General features: G+C 38.1%; 1 protein-coding gene and 1 pseudogene across 1 annotated transcript in view; both read left to right on the top strand.

Moving 5' to 3' along the window:
• The window catches only part of KLRG1 (killer cell lectin like receptor G1), a 56,180-nt gene extending 31,151 nt beyond the window's left edge, over window positions 1–25,029 (top strand). The window contains exons 7-8 of the mRNA XM_029954214.1: window positions 5,592–5,853; window positions 24,990–25,029. Of these exons, the coding sequence (XP_029810074.1) occupies window positions 5,592–5,663 (72 nt within the window). The 3' untranslated portion in view covers window positions 5,664–5,853; window positions 24,990–25,029. The remainder of the gene's footprint in view (window positions 1–5,591; window positions 5,854–24,989) is intronic.
• On the top strand, window positions 20,870–21,633 carry LOC115304160 (annotated as a pseudogene).
• Window positions 25,030–25,365: the final 336 nt, after the last annotated feature.

The raw sequence follows: 25,365 nt of genomic DNA, 5'->3' as shown, positions 1-25,365 counted from the left end.
CGGTGTTTTTATAGTTCAGAGTACAGTGACTGAGTCCTTGGTTCAAAGGTCATCATCTTCATCAGTCCATATATGCCTCTCCTGCAGTCCATTTACATTTCCCCTTTGTCTTGCACCCTGACTTTCCTTTATCTTTCCTCGACAGGAACATACTGTGATGTCTGATATACTCCTTGAGCTTATTTGTATTTTATAAAATGTATAGTGTTCTTTGTTTCATATTTATTTTTATGTATTTCATTGTTTTACTTTTTTCTAAGAGCATTATATTTTGAGATCTATTCATGTTGCACTATGCGTAATTCATACAATTATAAACCCCATTTTATGTATCCATTCTTTTAATGATGGATACTTGGTTTGCCTTTGTTCCCCACTATCATAAACAGTGATGGGGTAGATATTCTCTTTTATATCCCTACTTCAAAGTCTTCCCCATCCTAGGAAATGGCTCTGCCTCCATTCTGTTGTTCTGGTTCCAAACTGATGAACTTGCCCTCTCCGTCCCTCCCTCCATCCCTTCCTTCCTTTCTCTTTTCTTTTTTTTTTCTTTCCCTCCTTCCTTCCTTCCTTCCTTCCTTCCTTCCTTCCTTCCTTCCTTCCTTCCTTCCTTTCTTCCTTCCTTCCTTCCTTCCTTTCTTTCTCAAACTGAAGAGTTTTCTGATTTCTTTTTTCAACATTAACAGTTTTATCATCTCCACCAGAATCTCATATTTTAAACCTAATCTCTTATTTTCATCTCCACTTTTAACTCTAGTCCAAGCCTCTGTTGTTGTGTTCACCTAGTTTGCTGTGACAGCTTCTTTTGTTACTACCCTCCCCCCCCCTTAAAAATAGTTTTATTGACAGGCACCTGGCTGTCTCAGTTGACGGAGCACATAACTCTTGATTCGGGGTTGTGAGTTTGAATCCCATGTTCCATAAATAAATAAATAAACTTAAAAATTAGTTTTATTGAGGTATAGTTGACACATAGTAAACTGAATACTTATACACACATATTTTCAACTGAATTTATTTAAAGAGTAAAATTTGATAAGTTTTGACATATGTGTATGCCCATGAAAATAATGTCACCATAATCAAGATAGTAAATAGCAATTATCCTGAAAAGGTTCTTCAGGCCTTTTTGTAATTCCTCCTTTTCTTTCCTCCCTGTCACTCAGTACTCCCCCATCTTTAGGAAACTCTACCATACTTTCTTTTTTTTTTTTAATTTTTTAAATGTTTTTTATTTATTTTTTGAGAGACAGAGAGAGACAGCACTAGAAGGGGAGGGTCAGAGAGAGAGAGGGAGACACAGAACCCGAAGCAGGCTCCAGGCTCTGAGCTAGCTGTCAGCACAGAGCCCGATGTGGGGCTTGAACCCACGAATGGTGAGATCATGAACTGAGCTGAAGCCAGATGCTTAACCGACAGAGCCACCCAGGTGCCCCAACTCTAGCATACTTTATGCCACTACAGATGAGATTACATCTTCTAGACTTTTACAGTACATAGAGTCATTAAGTACGTGCTTTTTTTTTTGTCTTTTTTCACTCAGGATAATTATTTTGAGATTCATTCGTGGTGTTGTGTGTATCAATACCCTTTTTAATTGCTAATATTTCACTATATGGATGTGGCATAATTTATTTATTTATTTATTCACTCACTGATTGAAATTTTGGTTGTTTCACTTTTGGGCTATAAAAAAAGCTGTTATGGGGTCCCTGGGGGGCTCAGTTGGTTAAGCAACCAACTCTTGATTTCTGCTCAGGTTGTGATCTCATGGTTTGTGGGACTGAGCCCTGCTCCGAGCTCTGCACTGACAGTGAGGAAGTTGCCTGGGATTCTCTCTCTTCCTCTCTCTCTGCCCCTCCCCTGTTCGTGCACACACACACTCTCTCTCTTAAAATACATACATAAACTTAAAAAAATAAAAATAAAGTTGTTATGAAGATCTTCATATGGACAGAGGCTTTCTTTTCTCTTGAGTAAATACTTAGGAGGTAGAATGGTTACATCAAATGGTAGGTATATGCTTAACTTTTAATGCCAACCTCTTTTCCAAAGTGTGTGTACCATTTTATTTTCCAGTCATCAGTGTATGAGAGTTCTATTTTCTTCACATCCTCGGTGATATTTGGTATAGTCAAGTCCTTTTAATTTTAGCCATTCTAGTAGGCACTCAGTGGTATCCTGTGGTTTTAATTATCATTTCCTTATAAGTCAGTGATGTTGAGTTTATTTGTTATCTATATATCTTTCTTTGGTGAAGTCTCTGTTTAGATATTTTGCCTGTTTATTTGTGTTCTTGTTGTTGAGTTTTCAGAGTTCTTTATATTCTGGATCCAAGTTCTTACCAGGTAAACACTTTGCAAATATTTTCTCCCAGTCTGTGGTTTGCCATTCCAGTCTCTTAATAATATGTATCAAAGAACAGAAGTTTTTAATTTTTATGAAATCTATTTTATCAATCTTTATATTACAGTTTGTATTGTTTGTATGTTATTTAAGAAACCATTGTCTCGTCCATGTTCACAAAGATTGCCTTACATTTCCTTCCTGAAATTTTATAGTTTTAGCTTTTGCATTTAGATCTGTAATCTATTTTGACCCAACTTCTATAGATGGTATGAGGTGGGGGTTGAGGTCTTTTTTTTTTCTTGTTATAGAAGCCTACTTGTTCCAGCACCATTTATTGAAATAACTATCCTTTTGTCACTAAGTTCCTTTGATATCTTTGTTGAGAATCAATGCAATGATCATATTGGTCTTTTGTCTTTCGTAACATTTATTTATAGGCTTATTCTTTTGTTTCTACCTCACCATAATTTTATAGTAAGTTTTGAAATCAAGTAGTGTAAACCTCCAACTTTGTTTTTCTTCTCCAAAATCGTTCTAGTTGTTCTAGGTCCTATGATTTTTTTCCTTGTAGATCTTAGATAAATATTCTATTCCTATGTTACTTTGCACACGTTTGAGTATATCGGGTTGAATTGCTGGTTCAGTGGATACTTTGTTCACATGGGCCTGCTAATTTCAACTTTCACATAGTGTATGAGGTAAAGTGACTATTTCTCTATATCATCATCAGGCAAGGGTAAAATGACCACAGGCTCCTTGTGATTATGACTTTTCACTCCTGACTCTATCATCCTGTGAGTTTTTACTCAGGAGAAGGTCTTCCAGGCTCTTCACATTGGAACATCTATAAGACAAAGCTAGGAATGATCTTTGATAGTAATGGTCAGTCATAGCAAAACATATTAGTAAAGTGATGGGGAAGGAGATAAAGGCAAGGGGAGAACACTCCTGGCACACAGGACAAAGTGTGAAAGGAATGTGATCAGCCCTAAGGAAGGAGTGGTTTTCAAGGTGGAGGGAGCATTCATCAATGGTTTGTTTAGCATTTTATGCTAAAGAGATGCAAAGTAGACAGAATGAGCAACCAATCAGAATGAGCACTACAATGACAGCCGAGCAATCCATGAAACTGACAATGTGGAGGTTACTGTTCATCATCCTTTATTAGTGTGCTGGTGAAAGATATGAAATTGCAGTGAGCAGACAGACAGGAGGTAAGGCAGGGGAAACCATGAGTTTAGCTATTTCTTTTATGAAGTTTTGTTATGTCAGGAAGGAAAAAGATAATATTTAAATAAAGGCCTTTAGGTTGTGCCAACATTTTACAGATAGTTGAAACTCATGTTTCAACTAAGTTGAAAGACAAAAAAGAGATGTAAAACGTGTGCAAGAGCAGGATCTTTGAGGCAGCGGATGACTTTGTGACCCAATGCACAAATAAATGGAAGAAACAGTTTTGGGTGGAAAGAGTATCCCCTTTCCCATGGAAGGTGGAATGAGGAGGAAAATTCTGATACATTTGTGTGACAAGAAAGAAAATGTACACTGTTCTTGTTTGGCAAATTCCATCTTCTCAGTGAAAGTAAGGACAAGATCATATACTAAGTATGAAGGAGAAAGTGATAGGTTTGGGATCTATGGAAGGCAAACTTCTGGAATTTCTACATAGGGAAAAGAGACATCTGCCTACAGATGCAACATTGCTGGTCAGCACTGAGGAAAGCAGGAGGCCGTACATTTTTAGTGATTTCAGCCTGCACTGTTGCCAGATTATTGGAAGCTGCCTATGTCAGACTAGTTGTAATAACAGAGAAGTCCAGTGGTAGGAATGATGAAGGGTAGCAAGTTTCTGGGGTGGTTTCAGGGGAGAAAAATGGTGTCAGGAAATAGAAGTAGCCAGAATTACACAGGAAACCCTGAAGTGAGGGACATGCTGGATGGGAAGAGATTGGGAGTAATGGTACAGGAGATGAGATAAATACTACAGTGAACGTTGTTGTCCATGTCTCCTATTTCCCTAGAATAGATTCCTAAAAGTGAAAGGCCTGGGCCAGCATGTATGCCAAATTAAAAATTTTAATAGATGCTACCAGATTAGTTTATAAGACTGAAACAGTTTTACTCCCTCTAGTAATGGGTGAGAATAGTGGTCCTCTCTTCTCAGCTCCACATGTTCTCGAAGTTTGTAATTTTGGCTAACTGTCATTATTACTATTACTATTATGCATATTCTTGTGTGGTAGTGGGGAGGAGGAATGATACATCCCAATTATAGTTTGTGTTTTCCTAACGCCTAGTGTCTTTGAGCATCTTCTCAAGTTAATTTATAATTTCCTTCATATCCCTTGACTGTTTATTCTCTAATTTGTGTGTGTGGCTTTTGTCTTTCTTCTCTACCGGTAGGTACTGTGTATGCTTGGAATGACCTTTTGTTAGTCATGAGTTGCAAATGGTTTCTCTCTATTTTTTTTTTAATGTCATGGAGATTTTGTTTCTGTTCATGCATTTTAAGTTTTAGTAAAGTTGAATCTTCATTTTTTTATCCAGTTGTGGATTATGGTTTTCTACTTAGAAACTCTTAGATGGGATTATGCATATATTTTTTTCCTAGGAAATTTATATTATTATTTTTACTTTGTTTTATGTTTCATTTTTAAGTTTTTATTTAAGTATTTATTCATTTAAGGAATCTTGACACCCAATGTGGGGCTCAAACCCACGACCCTGGGATTAAGAGTTGCAGCTCTTCCACTTGAACCAGCCAGGCACCCCTGGTTTTACATCTTTTTTTATTTTGTTTTTTTATTTTTTTTTTAAGTTTATTTTAGTGAAAGAGAGGGAGAGAGACAGACAGACAGACAGACTTGGAGCAGGGGAGCAGCAGAGAAAGACGGAGAGAGAGGAATCCCAAGCAAGCTCCACATTGTTAGTGCTGAACCTGGAGTCCATGAGCCCTGAGATCATGACCTGAGTCGAAATCTGGAGTCAGACGCTTAACCAATTGAGCCACCCAGGTGCTCCTACATTGTAATAATTAATTCATTTTTGCTGTTTTGGGTCTAACTTAGAGCTGACTGAATTCTGGACCCAAATCCTGGATCATTGTGAGGGAGGAAACAGGTCTGAGGGTGATAGTGACAGGAAGGAACAGACTGTAGGGTGAACAGATGGCACGTGCCTCAAAGGGGCCATTGTTTTTTATTGTGCTAAAATATATGTAACAAAATTTTAACTATTTTCAGGTGTACAGTTCAGTAGCCGCAGTAATGTGGCTCTATTCAAGGACCCATGTCTATAGGAGGAGGAAACAGTGATCTGAGACCAGCAAAGAGAAACACCAGCAGCAGGACAGTGGCAACAACGCAGGCTTTCTTTTCCTCACCACTTCCTCCCTCCCCCCAACTCTGCAGGACCTTGAGCAGCCTCATTTTGCAAGGACATCACTTTCTAAAAACAGTTGTTGGGCAGTTAAGACAAAGAAGTGTGGGAACATTGTGCCTACGGGTAAGTAATAGAAGGTAATCTGTTTTTGGCATGACCAGGATTTCAGTGAAAGCACCAGATAGGATTTCGTGGCAGGAGCAGTGAAAGGGTGGTCTGATTGTGGAGGCCCAGATCAGGACGGGGGCAAGAGTGGGCACATGTACCGATGATCTGGTGTCAGACTGGACACTGATGGTGTCTCATACAGATCACTCTTCCTGGTTTTGGCCTGGTCAAGCTGCTATTACTGCCAGCAATAAGATTCTAAAGAAATGTTTGTACAACTGCACAAAGATTTATGTGCAAAGAACTTTGTTCTACAATAGGAAGAGTTAGAAATGATTCAAATGTCTATCAGTATTGAGATGATTCAAAAAATCATGTTTGCTTTCTTTCTGTAGAAAAGATCTTTTAAAATGAGCATGTTTTTATCTTTTACCTGGATAAGTAGAGAACAGCAGTAATAATAGACCAGAAGAAACCAGTCATTACCCTCCCAAAAATCATCAAGCTAGAATGTCAGGGAGGGATTTTTCAGGCTCTTGTTCCCTTGGGTTTAGGGCTTCTGCAGAGCTCATCCCCACTGGAGGGTTAGTTTGGTTGAGCTCCCGTGGGAATGCAAGTTCAGACCGTAGTTGGATTGTTTCTTTGTGCTTTGGATTGCTTAATGTCTCTTCTCCTTTCGCCCCCTCTTCCCCTTTAAAATTCTATTCTCAAAAGTTGCATTTTCTTCTTTTGCCCCTAAAAGCAGGTCCTCTCTGTCTTCAAAAAGCTACATCTTTGATCACATGGCTATAGGGTTAGTGCACCTTACTGCACACATTCCAAATTTTATAACGGATTTTGTCCTATCTTGGCTAAAACAGCTGTTGGGGACTGGGCTGCTCTTGCCAGTTTGGCCTCCAAACCAGCTGGTATATACATGATATCTCTCCACGCACTGGCTGGACTGTGCTCTGGAGTCCCTGGAGGAGTTAGGAGAGGATTTTTGTTTGTTTGTTTTTATTTTTTTGAAATCCCCCCACCCCCTTAGTTCTTTCTGGGTTTTTGCTTAGGTAATTTTTCCTTCCTGAGTGACGTGTAACAGCTAACTGTTGCTTACTGTGATGGGTATACAATGCTCAAACACTTTCCTGAAACCTGTCAGTTATGCTGGCTCTTAGAATGGCCATAGGTTACATAGACGTTTAGACAATGTCTTGTCTCTACTTGAGAACTGTGGGAACATACTGGGAAGAACACCAATGCTAGAGTTAATAAGACCTGTATTCAAACCCTTTTTCTGACAATTGCTGTGTGACTTTAGGCAAAATGCTCAACTTCTCTGAGCGGAGGTTTACCTATCCCATATGATCATTCCATCTGACACAGCCAATCTCCTTGCTCTCTGTGACATCCACTTGTTTAGTTCCTTTAAAACTCTGGTCACAGTCTGTGATTCTCATTATGTGTTCCTTTTTTGAAATTATTTACTATGTTTTGAAGTTGTGCATGCTCACAGTATAAAATGCAAAAGTTACTAAGAGACTATCTGTGAAAACAAGTCTGGTCCCACCTCTGATTGCCACTCAGTTCCATTCCTTTTTGGGTTGCTTTCCAGATATAATCTTTCCTTACCGGAACCCATGTGCATGTGCGCGCACACACGCCTCTCCAGTTGTTGAATAGTATACACACTGTTCTTAACTTTACTCTCCCCCCGATTAGCAATATATTTTTAATCTTTTTATGTTTAACTGCCTCCTTTTTAATGGTTGGGTAGAATTCTGTTTTATGGATATAACAATTAAGCTAGTCTTCTCTTAATGGAAGTTTAGATCAATTCCTCTTTTTTTGCCTTTATGAACAATGCTGCCATGACTGTATTTCTACAGGCATCAGGGTACCTGGGGGGCTCCGTTGACTAAGTGTCGGACTCTCTGGATTTTGGCTCAGGTCATGATCCCAGGGTTGTGGGATCGAGCCCTATGTTGGACTCTGCACTGAGCATGAAGCTGCTTTAGAGTCAATCTCTCTCTCCCTCTGCTCCTCACCCCTGCTTGTGATTGCTCTTTCTCTAAAACAATAAGAAGTAAGTGAACCAGGTGTCTACAGGTGTAGTTTTGTGTTTTTGAGTGTTTTTAGATATGCCAAATAGCTGTATGTAAATATGCAGGTTACTATTCCCACCAGCAATATGTAGTAGTTTCATTTTTTCTACATCTTCACCAACGTAGTTTTTTTAATCAAATATTTTGATCTTTGCTAATTAGGTGAAAAATAGTTTCCCACTGTGGTTTTAATTTGTACATTTCTTATTAACAACTATAGAGAGCATTGTTGCCTGTGCTTAAGCGGTATTTGCATTTCCTTTTCTGTGAAGACAGTTCAGAGCCTTTGCCCTTTAAAAAAATGTGGAGGATTGATCTTTTCCTCAATAATTGTAAGACAAAAGTTCTTTATATACTAAAATAAATTAGCTACTTGAGCATGATACAAGCTAAAAACATTTTCTCTTAGTTCATCATGTTTCTCTTGTATGTGATGGAATTTTTTTTCCTAGTTAGAAATTTGGGATTTTCTTTATCTATTTTGAGGGAGACAGAGAGAAAGAATGAATATGAGTGGAGGAAGTGCACAGAAAGGATCCCACACAGGCTCCACTCTGTCAGCATGACGCCTGATGCAGGGCTTGAACTCACAGACTGTGAGATCACGACCTGAGCTGAAATCAAGAGTTGGACACAAACCCACTAAGCCACCGAGGCGTCCCAAAATTTGGGGTTTTATATATCAAATTTCTCATCTTTTCCTTTATGAATTCTAGTTTTTATATCATTTGAACTCTTTCATTCTCTCTTCTAAGATTAAATTAGGTAAAGAAGAGTACAAGACAATTGACATCTAGTGAAATGCATAATTATGGAAGCATCAGGAACTAGCTGGAATCAGCATTGTTGTGGCAAGAAGAGTGGAAAAGTTGGTGCATCTGCCGGTGAAACATGGTGGGGGGGTGGGCAGTGCAATGATTACATATCTGAAGGCTCCCCTAGAAGGCTTAAGTACCACTGTCCAGCGGGAAATTTATTCACTGTCTCATGAACTCATCAAATGTCCCTAGACTCAGAAACAGAGCCACAAGTGGAAAACATTGCTGAGAGACTAGAACAGCCTGGAGATGCCCTTTAAATAAATAAATAAATAAACATTTTAATAATTTTTTTTTGATAGAGAGCATAAGCGAGGGAGGGGCAGAGAGGGAGGGAGACTGAGGATATGAAGCAGGCTCTGTGCTGACAGCAGTGAGCCTAATGCAGGGCTTGAACTCATAAACCATAAGATCATGACCTGAGCCCAAGCTGGATGCTCAACCAACTGAGCCACCCAGATGCCCTTGGGGCTGCCTCTTAAAGATACAAAATTCTGGATAGAAGTTTACCTACGAATAATTGATTTTTTTTGAATAGTTGATTTTTGTGAGTACAAATGCTTACTCAGTAATGAGAGTAGTTGAATCGTAGAAAAAGACTTCTTTCTGTGGTCTTGAAAGCTAAAGCTGAGAATGGTGGGTGGTCAAAAGTCCTGTATTCAAAAGGGAGTCCTTAGACACACCCCATAGGACTTTCCAAACTGATTTCAGGACCATTATCAACAGCTGAGTAGGGAAAATTAAAGACTGATTACAGGCAAGTTCTTTGAGATAATGTGTAGATGAGAAAATTGCTGGAGTATGTCGTCTCCCACCCCCAAGCCAAGTGAGAGGGGAAACCAGAGGCACCTGGGAGAGATTGGGTGCTGCTTGTTGGAGGTGGGAGCAGACTCTTACTCCCTGGTACTAGATTGCTCACCAATGGAAACGTGTAGATTTGTGGCTGCCTGGGAAACAGGAGAGTGCTTGGAAGAACTTGACCCAAGTTCCCTATTATGGAGGGTGTAGAAACTTTTATCTGAATATTGCTTAGAGAGGCCCAATGGTAGGAAGCTGGTAGAAATTACCCCGAAAGACAAGGTAAGGAGGTGTAGCTACATTGGGTACAAGCTGCAACTTCAGTTTGTTGGATTGGTATATGAGCTCCCTTGAGCCCAGAGGAAGTCGAAGGTCTTGGGATTTGAGTTACCTACAAAGGGCTTTATCCAAGGGGACTTCCTGCCAGGCACAGACCCCAGGAGAAAGAAGTTCTGTAGAATGGTTCACCATAACTTGAGAGTTAAGGTAAAGACATACGAGACCTTCCAGAGAGCATAGCACGTGGATCAGGGAACGACACAGTACAGAAATTCCTCAAGGGTATCTCTCTGTGCCTAGGATCTGCTAAAACCCACAGAAGTGTCCCGTAAGAGATAACTAGTCTTTGGGTACTGTGTCAGAGTTCATCAACAGAAGCAGAGCTGGCAGGAGATATACATCAAGAGATGGTTTACCCAATCGTGAAGCTAACTTGGGCAGGCTGTCAGGAGAGGTAGGCTAGAACACCCTAGCAGGGTTGAAGCTGCCATGCACAGGTGCAATTTCTTCATCAGGGAAGCTTCACCTCTGCTCTTAAGGCCTTCCAACTGATTGAATCAAGCTCACTCACATTATCTATGATAATATCTTACTTAAAGTCAACTGGTTATAGACTTTATACTTTTTAAAAATGTTTATTTATTTTGAGAGAGAGAGAGAGTGTGCAAGCAGGGGAGAGGCAAAGAGAAGGATAAAGAATGTCAAGCAGACTCCACACTGCCAGCATGGAGCCCAATGCAGGGCTGAAACTCACCAACTGTGAGATCATGACTTGAGCTGAAAATCAAAAGTCGGACGTTTAACTGACTGAGCGACACAGGCACTCCTGGTTATAGATGTTCATTACCTCTCTAAAATACCCTCATAGCAACTTCTAGGTTAGTGTTTTGATTGAATAACCGAGGACTGTGCCTAGGTGAGCTGACACCTCAAAAACCATCCCAGTATCTTCTACACAGAATGATGGCCAGCGGTACCAGCGACAAGGACAGTCCCCCATGTCTACACTGATGGTCCGTGGAAACGTGATCAGGACTGAGGGAAATGTAGGTGAAATTTTTGAGTTAGTTATAAGATTGACATTTTTTTTTAGATGGGATTAAAATTTTCAGGTATCAGTTTGTGTACACAGAAATAGAGGATTGGCAAAGTAATCTTTTTTGGTCCCCACACATTGTGTAACATTATGTTTTTGTTTTTAAACATTAGAACAATTTTTTCCTGATCCCGTTACCTTTTCCCCCATTTCTTCACTTTAAAAACTGATGTGTAATAATCTCATTACTGAGATTAATTGTGATCTTGTGGTCAAAGCCAATGATGGTAGTGATAATGACAGTTACTAAAGGATTCAGCCCAAGGCTGTTTTAGAGGATACTGAATTAAAGATACCTTTTCAGGGTTTGTTTGTTTTTTGTGGCCAATCAAGGGTAGAATATTTTCAATCACTAATGGAAGGAATATTTTATTGCCTCGATTCTAGAAATATTCATGCATTATTTTTACCTGACTCAGATATAAATAGTTTATTTGTGGCCAGTGGCCCTTTGTCACTGTACCTTTTCAAGATAGAGATCTAGGGTCATTTGATTAGCAAGGTTGCCTGTACACTGTATTCAGGTTACTGCCAGTTATGAAAACTAGCTTTAAAAGGATTGCTAGTGAGTAAGAAAGAAAAGAATTATAACATTCAGTAGCAAGGAAACTGGAAATATCAGTAGTAGGAGGTTCTTTAATTAAAAAAAAGAACCAAAGAGGATAAAATGGACACATCATATTCTTAATAAAAGGTGACATTTGATTATAGGAAATTAAACTTTATTATTATTTTTCAATGTTTATTTATTTTTGAGAGAGAGAGAGACAGAGCATGAGCAGGAGAGGGGCAGAGAGAAAGAGGGAGACACAGAATCCGAAGGAGGCTCCAGGCTCTGAGTTGTCAGCACAGAGCCTGACGTGAGGCTCGAACCCACAAGCTGTGAGATCGTGACCTGAACTGAAGTTGGACACTTAGCCGACTGAACCACCCAGGTGCCCCTGATTATAGGAAATTAAACTTTAGGTAAAGCAGGAAAAGAAGAAGTGGGGTAGAATAAAGTGCTAAATCATGTTATCATTTAGAATGGTTCATAATCCCATATGTATGATTTTAATATATGGCACAAAAATCATCACAGAGTCACAGACACAATGTGAAGTCCCCCAACCTTTTCTGTCCTTGCAGTGTTAGAGGGAAATTTATAGCATTGAATGCGTGAGTTAGAAAAAAAGGAAGCCTCTAAATCAATAAGGTATGCTCCCTCAGTAGGAAACTTGCAAAAGAAAAGCAAATTAACTCCAAAGTAAGTAGAAGAAAAGAAATAATAAAAATTCGAGCAGAAGTAAATGAAATTAAAAACAAGAAGTCAATAGGAAAAAATAAAAAGATCAATAAAACTGATAAACTTCTAATCAGGGTAATCAAGAAAAATAAAGTAGGCACAAATTACTATCAGAAATGAAAGAGGCAACATGATAACAGATTCAATGGGAACTAAAAGGATAATCAAGGAATATTATGAATAACTTCATGCCCATAAATTTAATAATTTGTATGAAATGGACTAATTCTTTGATGAATACAATCTATCAAAACTCTCATATGAAGAAATTGATAATCTGACTAGGTCTATATCTATTAAAGAATTTGAATCAGAAATTAACAGAAACTAACAGAAGGTACTAGGATCAAATGGTTTTATTGGTGAATTCTACCAAACATTTGAAGAAGCCATGATACAAATTCTCTGTACTCTCTTCCAGGAAGTCAAGGGAACCCTTCCTAACCCATTCTGTGAGGCCAGCATTACCCTAATACCAAAACCAGAGAAAGACCTTACAGGAAAGGAAAACTAAATACTCTGTGATGAACCAAAGTGCAAAATTTTAGCAAATCAAATCCAACGATGTGTAAAAATAATTCTATGCCATGAAAGTGGATTTTTCCAGATATGTGAGTGTAGTCCAACACCTCAAAGAAAATTACTGAATGTAATCCTTCATATTAACAGGCGAAAAAGAAAAATATATGACCATAACAATACATGCAGACAAGGCCTTTGACAAAATCTAACACCCATTCATGATAAGAGCTCTCACCAAACTAGAAATACAGGTGAACTTCTTCAATTTGATAAAAAATATCTATAAAAAACCTACAAACTATCATTATGCTAATGGTGACAGACTAGATACTTTCCCTAAAATTCAAAATGAGACAAAGATGTCCCCTCTAATTATTCCTATTCAACATTGTCCTGTTATTCCTAGCTAATGCAAGAAAAGGAAATAAAGGTATGAAATAAAGGAAATCTGTATAGATTGGTAAGGAAGAAATAAGACTGTCTTTGTTCACTGATTACATGATTGTTTATATAGAAAATCTGGAAGAATAGAACCTTAAGGGAAGTTTGGCCAGGGTTTTCTGGTTTTTGATTAAAAAAATAATAAATAGGCAAATAAAATTTGAGAAGGAAGAAAACCAGTGAGGAGACTAAAGTTTGTGACTGAAATGACTAAACATGTTAACAGTTAAAACATAACCCAGACTAAACCAATTCCTGCAGGCTGGGCAGAAAGAGGTCAATGGATTTCTTGGAGGTTTCTAAAATTTTTTCTTTAATGTTTTTATTTATTTTTGAGACAAAGAGAGAAAGAGTGCGAGCAAGGGAGGGGCAGAGAGAGAGGGAAACACAGAATTTGAAACAGGCTCCACGCTCTGAGCTGTCAGCACAGAACTTGATGCAGGGTCAAGCCCACAAGCTGTGAGATCATGACCTGAACTGAAGTCAGCTGCTTAGCTGACTGAGCCACCCAGGCACCCACCCCTCTTGGAGATTTTAGAGAGAAGGTCTCTATTGAACACCTGCAAGGCTGATGCCAGGCCCCGCCCCTTGTTCTTTGTCAAATATTCCTATCCGTATGAATGACAAGGAGGCCACAGAGTGGCAGATCTAAAACAGTCATGTAGACTACAGACAGATGATTGCAATAGGGTGCAATACCTTTATCCTGCATTAATTCCCCACGATATCTGAGATAAATTTCTAGGAGTCCAATGGGGCTGAGGCTGAGAGTCACATTTCATTTATAAGAAACAAAGAAATGTGATATTTCTCATAGAATACACCAATTCTAAGAACAACTGCTCCCGGCCCCCATCCCGGTCCCTAATCAGCCATTTCCAGCATTGTGAATGTAATGCTGCCCAGAGACCAGGACAATTTGTTCTAGGTACCGCATTTTGTTATCTTCTTATTTCAAGTTTCTAGAATTATTTTATTCTTTTTTTCTTTTCCCTTTGCCTAACTTCTTTATTTTTTACTTGTTTTATAATTAATAAAGAAGCAGTACTTACTTTATAAACTTTGCTGCCACCTTGTGGCTAATTTGCATTGCTGTACATGAAGAGAGGGCATCACCACACTTCTGCTAAACCATCCAAAGAGGGACGAGAGTACCGGAAGCACATTTTAGAAAAAATTGTGGAACATCCAAGATGGTCTTTCACCATAATGTTCAGGATCTCAGACATGAATCTGGTATATTCTATCTGTGTCTCTTATGTATCAGTGTTTGTCTTTTAAAATCTTGTTAGTCTGAGTCTAACCTCATTTTTGTGGTCCCACACTCTTCACCCTATTTCCAACCGAGATGCATCCTTACTCTGGGAGCCCATGAATTGTTGATCCTGACTTGCCACTTAATATCAATTATGGCTTGAAATGAGTCCAGAAAAAAAATTGTAGAGGTAGCTCAACCTATATGCAGTAGGCCCACATCTTAAAAGTTTTTTGTAGACTTTCATTTTGGCCTGGAACTTGTCATAATGGTGCAAAGAATTCTGGCTTTCCCAAAATTGTAAAAATTAAAGAATAATGTTTTAAGAAGGACTGTACACTCACAGACTATTTTCTAGCACATTTTTCATGAGAAATAAGTACTATTGTAATAATCTCCTTGCCACCTGTCTATATCACTCTAGACCTTTCTGTCACATATTACCATCCTGAACAAAATCTGATCATGCCACAAACTTGTTTTTTAAAAGATTCCGTTGGTTTCCTATTGTAGGATAAACTACGACGCTTTGAAGATGTTTGATATATCAATCTTATAGGCTCTTGGTAGCTTTAGATTTTATCACTCCCATGAACACTGTTATGCCTTTTCAACATTTAGCCTGATCTGACTCTCTTAACACAGACTAACATTGAAAGAGGCTTCCACTTTCTGTCCCAAGTCTTACTTATATATCTTTCATTGCAATTAGACAAAAATATCAGAGCATCAAAGGTCAGAAGCTAGTCAGCAGGAATCCTTTGTTTCTCTCTCACCAAGGACAATGCTAATACTATTTGGTTATTTACTTGAAATGCTTCTAACTCTTTGCATGAAGTTGGGAGTCTCCATGTGATCATTTTTGGGAGGAGCTCCACATCTGTGCTCTAAGCTTGTGTAGCTTTTTGAGATTGGGGCGCATAACAGAGGGATAGCATGCACCTTGCCTAAGAGTGCCCGTGGGCATGGCCAGATCCAGACCGAGTTGTAGAGGTTCTCTGCCCCTTTTACTGTGATCATTTAGAGAAGGAATCTTGGATCCCATGACATTGTCCAATCATAAGTCTGTTAACTCTTTTGGAATACTGAAGGGCTCTTTTCTTCCTGCACTCTGGAAAGGAAGAAGATAAGCCCACATAACACTCACGTAAAAAGGCTTTAAGCAAAAGACTTTGTAGATGTTATCTTTTCTCCTTCCTTAGTATCGTCTGACTTTTGGCAAAGGCCTATTCAAGTGTTGGTAGCACTGGCCAGTGTCTGTCAATCCCATATGACTCATGCAAGAAGGAGGCAATTTCTACCTGGGGATGCCAACAGCTCTCAGAGGCGAACTTGTCTGAAGGTCTCCCTGGAGCCTTAACTTCTGCTTTTTCTGCTTTCTCTGCCCCATTTTTGTCATCTGTTCTCTGCTCTCACATGTGTTTATTCTTCTACACACATCTCTCTTTCTGCATCCAGCTTCTCATTATCATCTAAAATGTCAAAAGAAGAAATGATCTTTCCCACAGCTAAGTAATAGAGGGAAGTGGTTAAGGTATGGACTCTGATGCTAGAGGGCCTGGGTTCAAATCTTGCCTCCTTCACCCTTTGGACGTTGGGAAGCTTCTTAGCTTTTCTGATTCTGTTTCCTCATTTAAAAAATGGTATTGGAGTGCCTGGGTGGCTCAGTAGGTTGAGCTTCTGACTTCAGCTCGGGTCATGATCTCACAGTCTGTGGGTTCGACCCCGTGTCGGGCCCTGTGTTGACAGCTCAGAACCTAGAACTTGCTTCGGATCTGTGTCTCCCTCTTTCTCTCTCTGCCCCTTCCCTGCTCATGTTCAGTCTCCCTCTCTCAAAAATAAATATTTAAAAAATGGTATTAATCATACTATGTACATCATAGAATGGTTGTGAGGATGGAATTACATAACAAACAAAATGCTTAGCACAGTGCCCGGCAGATAGTAGACACTCTATACTGGCTTTTAAAAAAATTAAGTTACCCTATATCTATTGTTATGCTTGTATGCTTTCTTACCTCCTTAGAACCTTGCTACCATCCTTATTTGTTACTTCTTCTGTAATATCAGATTCTTATGCATGCATTCAGAGGTTAGTTTACCTAAAGTCCTAAAGATGGTCATTGGCAGATTTTAAACTAGAAGTCAACTAATTTCTAATTCAGTGAAACTGCTGTAATGCTTATTGTCTGCCACCTTAACATAACTTAGTAATCAATTAACTTTTAGCATTCTGCAATACGCAACTCCTGTCTACTCAGGTCAGTAATGCTCCTGGCATGAAGTACCCTCTGCCTTCGTAAAAAAAAACCAAAAAGTTTCCTCCCAGATATACTTTATATTCTTTTGGTCGCTAATCTACTCATCAAAAAAATTTTTTGTAGGTGAAGTTTCTCAGATTGCCATTAGATTATTTTGAATATTCTAAGGTTCTGCAGTATAAGGCTGTTTTGAATTATACCCAGTTTTATACTGTATGTTGTTACTTCAACTAGAATGTCATCATTTGCTCATTGCATCTATAGGATGCAATGCAAGGCAGTAAGTGATCTTTTAGTAAATTGCATGGAATGAAGAAGGAATGAATGATAGATACTCTCTAGAAATATGTATTTATTTACCAAGCTTGTATAGCTGTATACTTTGAAGACAAAACAATTCTTTTTAGAGTCTTGGTTCTGGGAACTCCAGCAAAGCCCTATTTATTGATATGGCCTGAAGCAATTCCTTGCTTTGTGTCTTTGAAGAGAAGAGGAAAGAAAATAGGATGATTTAGTACTTGCCAAGGATTGACTACAATTCTTTTTTTTAATTGAAGTATAATTGACATATAATATACTATTAGTTTGAGGTGTACATCATAGTGACTTGATATTTTTATATACTATGAAATTTTTCCACAATAATTTGTCACTACACAAAGTAGTTATAATAATATTGATTTTATTCCTATGCTATATATCATATTCTCATGACATTTATTTTGCATCTGCAAGTTTATACCTCCTAATCTATATCTCTATCTCCATCTCCATTTCTATATCTCTATCATCTCTAACTCTGTCTTATCTCTGTCTAACATCTATCTATCTATCTATTTCCTCACCAACACTTGTTATTTATTTTATTTTTTGTTACTAGCCAATCTGACATGTGAGAGGTGGTATCTCATGGTGGTTTTCATTTGTATTTCCTTGATGATGAGTGATGTTGAGCATCTTTACATGTGTTTCTTGGCCATCTGTATGTCTTCTTTAGAGAAATATCTTTTCAAAATCTCTGCTCATTTTTTAAAAATATTTTTTAATGTTTTATTTTTAATTTATTTTTGAGAGAAAGAGAGAGACAGCACGAGCAGGGGAGGGTCAGGGAGAGAGAGAGACACAGAACCGGAAGCAGGCTCCAGGCTCTGAGCTGTCAGCACAGAGCCTGACACAGGGCTCGACCCATAACTGTGAGATCATGACCTGAGCCGAAGCCAGACGCTTAACCGACTGAGCCACCCAGGTGCCCCTCTGCTCATTTTTTAATTAGGTTGTTTTGATTTTTTTATATTAAGTTGTATAAGTTTTAAAATATATTTTTCATATTAACTTGTTATCATATGGATAATTTGCAAATATCTTTTCCTATTCAGGAGATAATCTTTTCATTTTGTTAATGGTTTCCTTCACTGTACAAAAGCTTTTTAGTTTGATGTAATCCTATTTGTTTATTTTAGCTTTTGTTGCCCTGGCCTGAGGAGACTGGTCCCAAAATATTTTAGTAAGGCTGATGTTACGGAGCTTATTGCCTATATTTTCTCCTAGGAGTTTTATGGTTTCATGTATTACATTCAAGTCTTTAATCAATTTCAATTTATTTTTGTGTATGATGTAAGACAGTTGTCCAATTTCCTTCTTTTTTATGTAGCTATCTGGTTATTGAAGACACTGTGTTTTCCCCATTGTATCTTCTTGCCTCCTTTGTCATAGATTAACTGACATGCAATTACGCATGGGTTTATTTCTGGCCTGCCTCTTCCATTCATCAGTGTGTCTGGTTTCATGCCAGTACCACACTGTTTTGATTACTCTTATAGTATAGTTTAAATCAGATAGAATGATACTTCCAGCTTTGTTCTTCTTTCGTGGGATTGCCTTGGCTATTCAGGGTCCTTAATGGTTCAATACAAATTTGAGGATTCTTTGTTTTGATCCTGTAAAAAATGCCATTGGTATTTTGATGGGGATTGCACTGAATCCATAGATTGCATTGGGTAGTATAGATATTTTAACAATATTACTTTTTCCAGTCCGTAAGTACAAGATAACTTTCCATTTATTTGTTTCCTCTTCAGTGTCTCTCATTGATGTCTTATAGTTTTCGGTGTGGTTTTCTTTCTTGGTTACATTTATTCCTAGATATTCCTAGGTAAGTGGGATTGTTTTCTTAATTTCTCTTTCTGATAGCTTGTTATTAGTGTATAGAAATGCAACTAATTTATGTGTGTTAACTTTGTCTCTTTCAACTTTACTGAATTTATTTATTAGTTCCCATAGGTATTTTTCATGAAATCCTTAGGGTTTGTATATCTAGTATCATGTCATCTGCAGATATTGACAATTTTATTTCTTTCTTACTAATTTGGATGCGTTTATTCCTTTTCTTGTCTGATTGCTATGACTAGAGCTTACAGTACTATGTAGAATGAAAGTGGCAAGAGTGGGTATACTTGTTCCTGATCTTAGAGAAAAAGCTTTCAGCTTTTCACTATTTAGTATGATGTTAGCTCTGGATTTGTTACATATGGCCTTTGCTGTGTAGGAATATGTTCTGTCTATACCTGCTTTGTTGAATTTGGAGAAAATGGAGGCTGAATTTTGTCAAATTATTTTTTTCTATATCTTTTGAGATGATCATATGATTTTTATCCTTTGTTTTGTTAATATTCTATATCACATTGATTTGTGCATATTGAATCATCCTTGTATCCCTGGAGTAAATCCCACCTAATCATGGTATATAATCCTTTTAATGTATTATTAAATCTGGTATGCTAATATTTTGTTGAAGATTTGTGCATTTATATTCATTAAGGACATTGGCCTGTAATTTTTTCTTTCTTTTTCTCCTTTTTCCCTTTTTCCTTCTTTCTTTCTTTCTTCTTCCTTTCTTCCTTTCTGTCTTTCTGTCTTTCTTCTTTCTGTCTGCAGTGTCTTTGTCTGGTTTTGATATAAGCATATACCTTGAGACAAATGAAAATGGAAACATAACTTTCCAGAATCTATGAGACACACAAAAAATAGTTCTAATAGGGAAGTTCATAGCTATAAAGACTTACCTCAAGAAACAAGAAAAATTCCAAATAAATAATCTACCCCTACACCTGAAGGAACTAGTAAAAGAAGAACAAGCAAAGATCAAAATTAGTAGAAGGAAGGAAATTAAATAGAGACTAAAAAAAAAAGATCAGTGGAACTAAAAGCTGGTTCTTTGAAAAGATAAACGAAATCAATAGGCCACTAGTCAGACTCATCAAGAACAAAAAGAGAGAGGGCCCAAATAAACAAAATCAGAAATGAAAGAGAAGTTACAACTGACACCACAGAAATACAAAGGATCATAAAAGGCTATTACAAGCAATTGTATGCCAATGAATTAGAAAAGCTAGAAGACATGAATAAATACCCAGAAATGCACAACCTTCCAAGACTGAATCATGAACAAACAGAAAATCTTATTAGACCAATTACAAGTAATGAAATTGAATCAGTAATTTAAAAACTCTCCAAAAACAAAGATCCAGGACCAGATGGCTTCACAGGTGAATTCTACCAAACATTTAAAGAAGAGTTAGTACTTATTTTTGAATATAATTTAATTTAAAAAAAATTAAAAATTTTATTTATTTATTTTGAGAGACAGGGACAAAAGAGAGAGAGAGAGAGAGGGACAGGGAGAGGGAGAGAGGGAGAGGGAGAGAATCCATAGTGTAAAGTCTGATTCTGGGCTCGAACCCACAAACCTGAGCCAAAAATCAAGAGTCAGTTGCTTAACTGTCTGAGCCACCCAGGTGCCCCTTGAATGTAATTCTAATTGGATATGAACAGTAGGGCTTGCTAAAGGAAACACATGTGGCTAGGGCTAAGAATGGGATACATCAGATATACACCCTGTAATAAACATCTACTCTATTGATAAAGGAATTAGAGAAGTTTTCCAGAGAGTTTGTGCTCCTCTCCTAAGATGTATATTTCTGTTATCATTTTGTTTGAGGAATCTGAGATCAACTAAAAAAGATGTAGTTGGTTTTGTATTTAAGAAGGACTGGCTTTGAGAGCAAAATGAAGGCTGGAGACATGGAATGTGAACTGCTTACCTATGTTGCAAGAAACACTGCACACAAAAGCTGTTTCTTCTGAAAGACACAATAGAAGAACGGCCCAAGGGCTCTTTTTTCCGGTTGGAACCATGGAGGGTGTCGAAGAGAAGAAAAAGAAGGTTCCGGCTGTGCCAGAAACACTTAAGAAAAAGTGAAGGAATTATGCAGAATTGAAGATCACGCGTCTGAGAAAGAAGTTCGCCCAAAAGATGCTTCGAAAGGCAAGGAGGAAGCTTATTTATGAGAAGGCTAAGCATTACCACAAGGAATACAGGCAGATGTACAGAACTGAGATTCGAATGGCTCGGATGGCAAGAAAAGCTGGCAACTTCTATGTGCCCGTGGAGCCCAAACTGGCATTTGTCATCAGGATCAAAGGTATCAATGGTGTGAGCCCAAAGTGCTCAAGGTGTTGCAGCTCCTTCGCCTTCGCCAGATCTTCAATGGCACCTTTGTTAAGCTCAACAAGGCTTCAGTTAACATGCTAAGGATTGTGGAACCATACATAGCTTGGGGATACCCAAACCTGAAGTCAGTGAATGAATTGATCTACAAGCGTGGTTATGGCAAAATCAACGAGAAGCGAACTGCCCTGACAGATAACGCATTGATTGCTCGATCTCTTGGTAAATACGGCATCTTTTTTGTTGGAAAACGTTTCAAAGAAGCAAACAACTTTTTATGGCCTTTCAAGCTATCTTCTCCAAGAGGGGGAATGAAGAAGAAGACCACCCATTTTGTAGAAGGTGGAGATGCTGGCAACAGGGAAGACCAGATCAATAGGCTTATTAGAAGAATGAACTAAGGTATCTACCATGATTATATTTGTAATCTGGTCAGTTAATAAACGACTACTTTCAAATTAAAAAAAAAAAAAAAAAAGAAGAAGAACGGCCCAAGGAAGGGAGCTTCAGTGGGACAGGGTTTCATGGAGAAGTTTTGATATATTAAGACTGCAGACTTAACTGCATCAGGAACTGCATCATTGCAGAAATGCAATGTCTGGAGCAACAGACGAAAATGGTCAAGGAATTTCCACTCTTGATAACATAGACATAATCCCATTTTCTGGGGAAGAAAATAAAAGCCTGCTGCTACGACAGGGATTCAAGAAAAGTACAGGAGGGGTGGCTGTCGTTATGTATCCTTTTTGGTTTCTTTCAATATCAGCTTCTTTTTTCCTTCATGGTATTTTCTTATACTTTCCTCCTAGTGTGAAATACTCAGCATGTTCTCCACTAATCAGTATCATATACACCCTTCATTTTTCAACTTAAATTTTACTTTCTTTGTTTATTTCTCAGTGACCTCTCAGGCTATAGTTCTCTCCCCATCTCCAATCTCCTACTGTAATTATTTGTATAAGTTGCTAGGCTTTGATTTATGGCTTTACATTGTTATGTTATCATGTGTAGGAGATTCATATGTCTCTATCTGTAAACATGTCATTGTAAAACTCTTAGTACTTGTAAAATTTTGCATGTTTGATAGTCTTATGTTGTGGGTAGTATTTATAGTGGTTTTGTAAGGTGAGGTAGCAGGAATAAGTTATGGTGATGGAAAAAATTGAAAACAGACCTATTCACAATTGGCCATCGCAATCTAATTTATTTATTATGGATTGCATTTATTTAGGGTTTTTAGTCCTCTTTACTCACCTGTCTCATCATAATCATAGACTTTAATGATAGCAGGTTTCAGGTCTTTTATGGGGATGGCTTGCAGAAGGGTGAAGGAAAAGCTCCGGGTCTGATTGGTAACCTGAGAAAGGAAAGAAAGAATAATCCACAACTAGAGAGGCCTCATCTCTCTCTCTTTAGGGTGATTTAGTCTTCATCCTTTGAGGAAAATTCTTATTTTTCTTTTTAAAAATATTTTTTCTAATGTTAATTTTTGAGAAAGAGAGAGAGAATACAAGCAGGGGAACGGCAGGGACAGAGGGAGACACAGAATCCAAATTTGAAATAGAGTCCAGGCTCTGAACCATCAGCATAGAGCCTGATTGGAAGGCTCAATTCCACACCCTGGGATCATGACATGAGGCAATATCAAGAATTGGACACCCAACTGACTAAGCCACCCAAGTGCCCCTAGAAAACCGAAATTTTATTTTATTTTATTTATTAAGCATATTTATTTATTTATTTATTTATTTATTGAGAGAGAGAGAGAGAGAGAGAGAGCGAGAGAAGGAGTAGGGGAGGGGCAGAGAGGGAGGGAGAGGAAGAATCCCAAGCAGGCTCCATGACCAGCATGGAGCCCAATGTGGGGCTCAATTTCATGACTATGAGATGATGACCCAAGATGATATCAAGAGTCTGATACCCAACTGACTTAGCCACCCAGGTGCCTCCAGAAAACTGGAATTTTAAAAGAAGATTTTCCTTTAGAGATAAGGAAGAATGAGTTCACATCAAAGTATTATTGAAAGGACTTATTTATTCTTCAGCAATTGTTGTGGGTAATGAATCCTAGAGGTAGACAAATTAGGTTCATAACTGTACAAATTCTTCATTGTTCACATTGGTGAAGACAGTATTTTTTTTTTCATTGACAAGGCAAAAACTTAATGAAGAAGATTACTCTAGGTCTTCTGAATCTATGTACTCATGACTTCTACATAGCTACTATTTTCAGGGTAGATCATAGAGACAGATATTTTTAGCTGACGTCAGTGAGATATGGAAGCTTATGTGGGTTTTAGGTCTCTCACAAGTTTGGGATGTTGTCTGTACTTGTAGACTGAATGCAGATTCCTTCTTCTCCAAGGAAACAGCTATTTCAGAGCTATCTGTTGACCATTATGAATAGAAAGAGTTTCTCATCTATAGGACTCTTCAATCTGTTACAATTCAGTTTCTCCTGATTTGCCCTTTTATTGCTCAGGTAGGATTAAATAGAGTTTCAGGAGGAAGGATTATAATAGAATCTCTCCAACTTTCCATGAGAATCTTATTGGAATATATACACATCCTTCCTGTGACACCTTTATGCTGTACCCCCCTCATGCTGTAATGAGATCCACTGTAGTAATAAGAGGTTGGTATTCTCCAATTAGAATTTTGTGGAAAAATGTCCCTGAAGATTGGATCATCTCCAAAGCAGCTTTCTCAGTTCTGACAAAAGTGGTTGCTCTGTATCTAGACAAAGCATGGAGAACCACCACTGTGTCCTAGAAGGGATGTGTGGGTAAGTCCAGAATAGGATCAATTTTGAGGAGGCTTGGATTCTTCCCAAAGTCCATTTTTACTATTACAAAGGCACCATGGCGTGTTTGCCTTCTCTAGATTCTTAATTTCAACTGGTTTCAATCTTTGATATATCTCAGAATCAAAAAGTTTATGTAATTTCCCTATAAACCTTGCTTTAGAGCATCTGAGTTCTCTCACAGCAAGTAGGAAGTGTATATATGGATGAGGCTTGGCACCTGGTATTTGCTATTCCTCTTCTTCTGCCTCTGACATCTACCGTCTTCCCACAAAACTATAGTCTTGCTCTCTCTCATCACCAAACTTTCATTTTTGATGTGCCTTTGAGAGAACCAGAAATCAACAGGTATTAGTTTATGATCTGCACTCTGATTGAATAAAAGGAAAAATGATAATTCCAGTCTTTCCCATGGTATATTACTCTCTTAAAATTTTTTAAAAAAAAATATTTATTTATTTTTGAGAGAGAGAGAGACTGAGACAGAGTGCAAGCAGGGGAAGGGCAGGACAGAGGGAGACACAGAATATGAATGAAGGCTCCAGGCTTTGAGCCATCAGCACGGATCCCAATGCAAGGCTTGAACCCACCAACTGCAAGATCATGACCTGAGCCGAAGTTGTACCCAAAACCTACTGAGCCCCCCAGGTGCCCCTGTTACTCCTTTTGATCATACCATTCTGTGGGAATGTAGTTCACGCCCTAGAGAATCTCTTTATTTAGAACTCCTTATTTCTTATTAAAAAAATGAGTCTTGATTGACACTGTCCTCCAGGCAATAGGATTGAAAGAAAGAGAAAACAAACATGCAGAGGATGTATTAATATTATAATAAAAATGACCTCAGAGGGACAAGTGAGAGGATGCAGTGAATTGCAAACTGGGACGGCACAGTTCATAGAAATTTCACTTAGGAAGGCCTAGCAGCAGCAATCAGACAACAAAAGGAAATAAAAGGCATCAGAATTGGCAAAGAAGAAGTCAAACTTTCACTTTTTGCAGATGCCATGATACTCTACATGGAAAACCCAGTCAACTCCACCAGAAGCCTTCTAGAACTGATCAATCAATTCAGTAAAGTTGCAGGGTACAAAATCAATGTACAGAAATCAGTTGCATTCCTATACACCAAAAATGAAGCAGTGGAAAGAGAAATCAAGAAACTGATCCCATTCACGATTGCACAAAAAACCATCAAATACCTAGGAGTAAACCTAACCAAGGATGTAAAAGACCTATATGATGAAAACTATAGAAAACTTATGAAAGAGATTGAAGAAGACACCAAGAAATGGAAAAATATACCTGTTCGTGGATCGGAAGAATAAACATTGTGAAAATGTCATTACTACCCAAAGCAATCTACACATTCAATGCA

This window comes from Suricata suricatta, chromosome 10 (genome assembly GCF_006229205.1).
Source record: "Suricata suricatta isolate VVHF042 chromosome 10, meerkat_22Aug2017_6uvM2_HiC, whole genome shotgun sequence".
Taxonomy (NCBI): domain Eukaryota; kingdom Metazoa; phylum Chordata; class Mammalia; order Carnivora; family Herpestidae; genus Suricata; species Suricata suricatta.
This window is presented reverse-complemented; position numbering and strand designations above follow the sequence as displayed.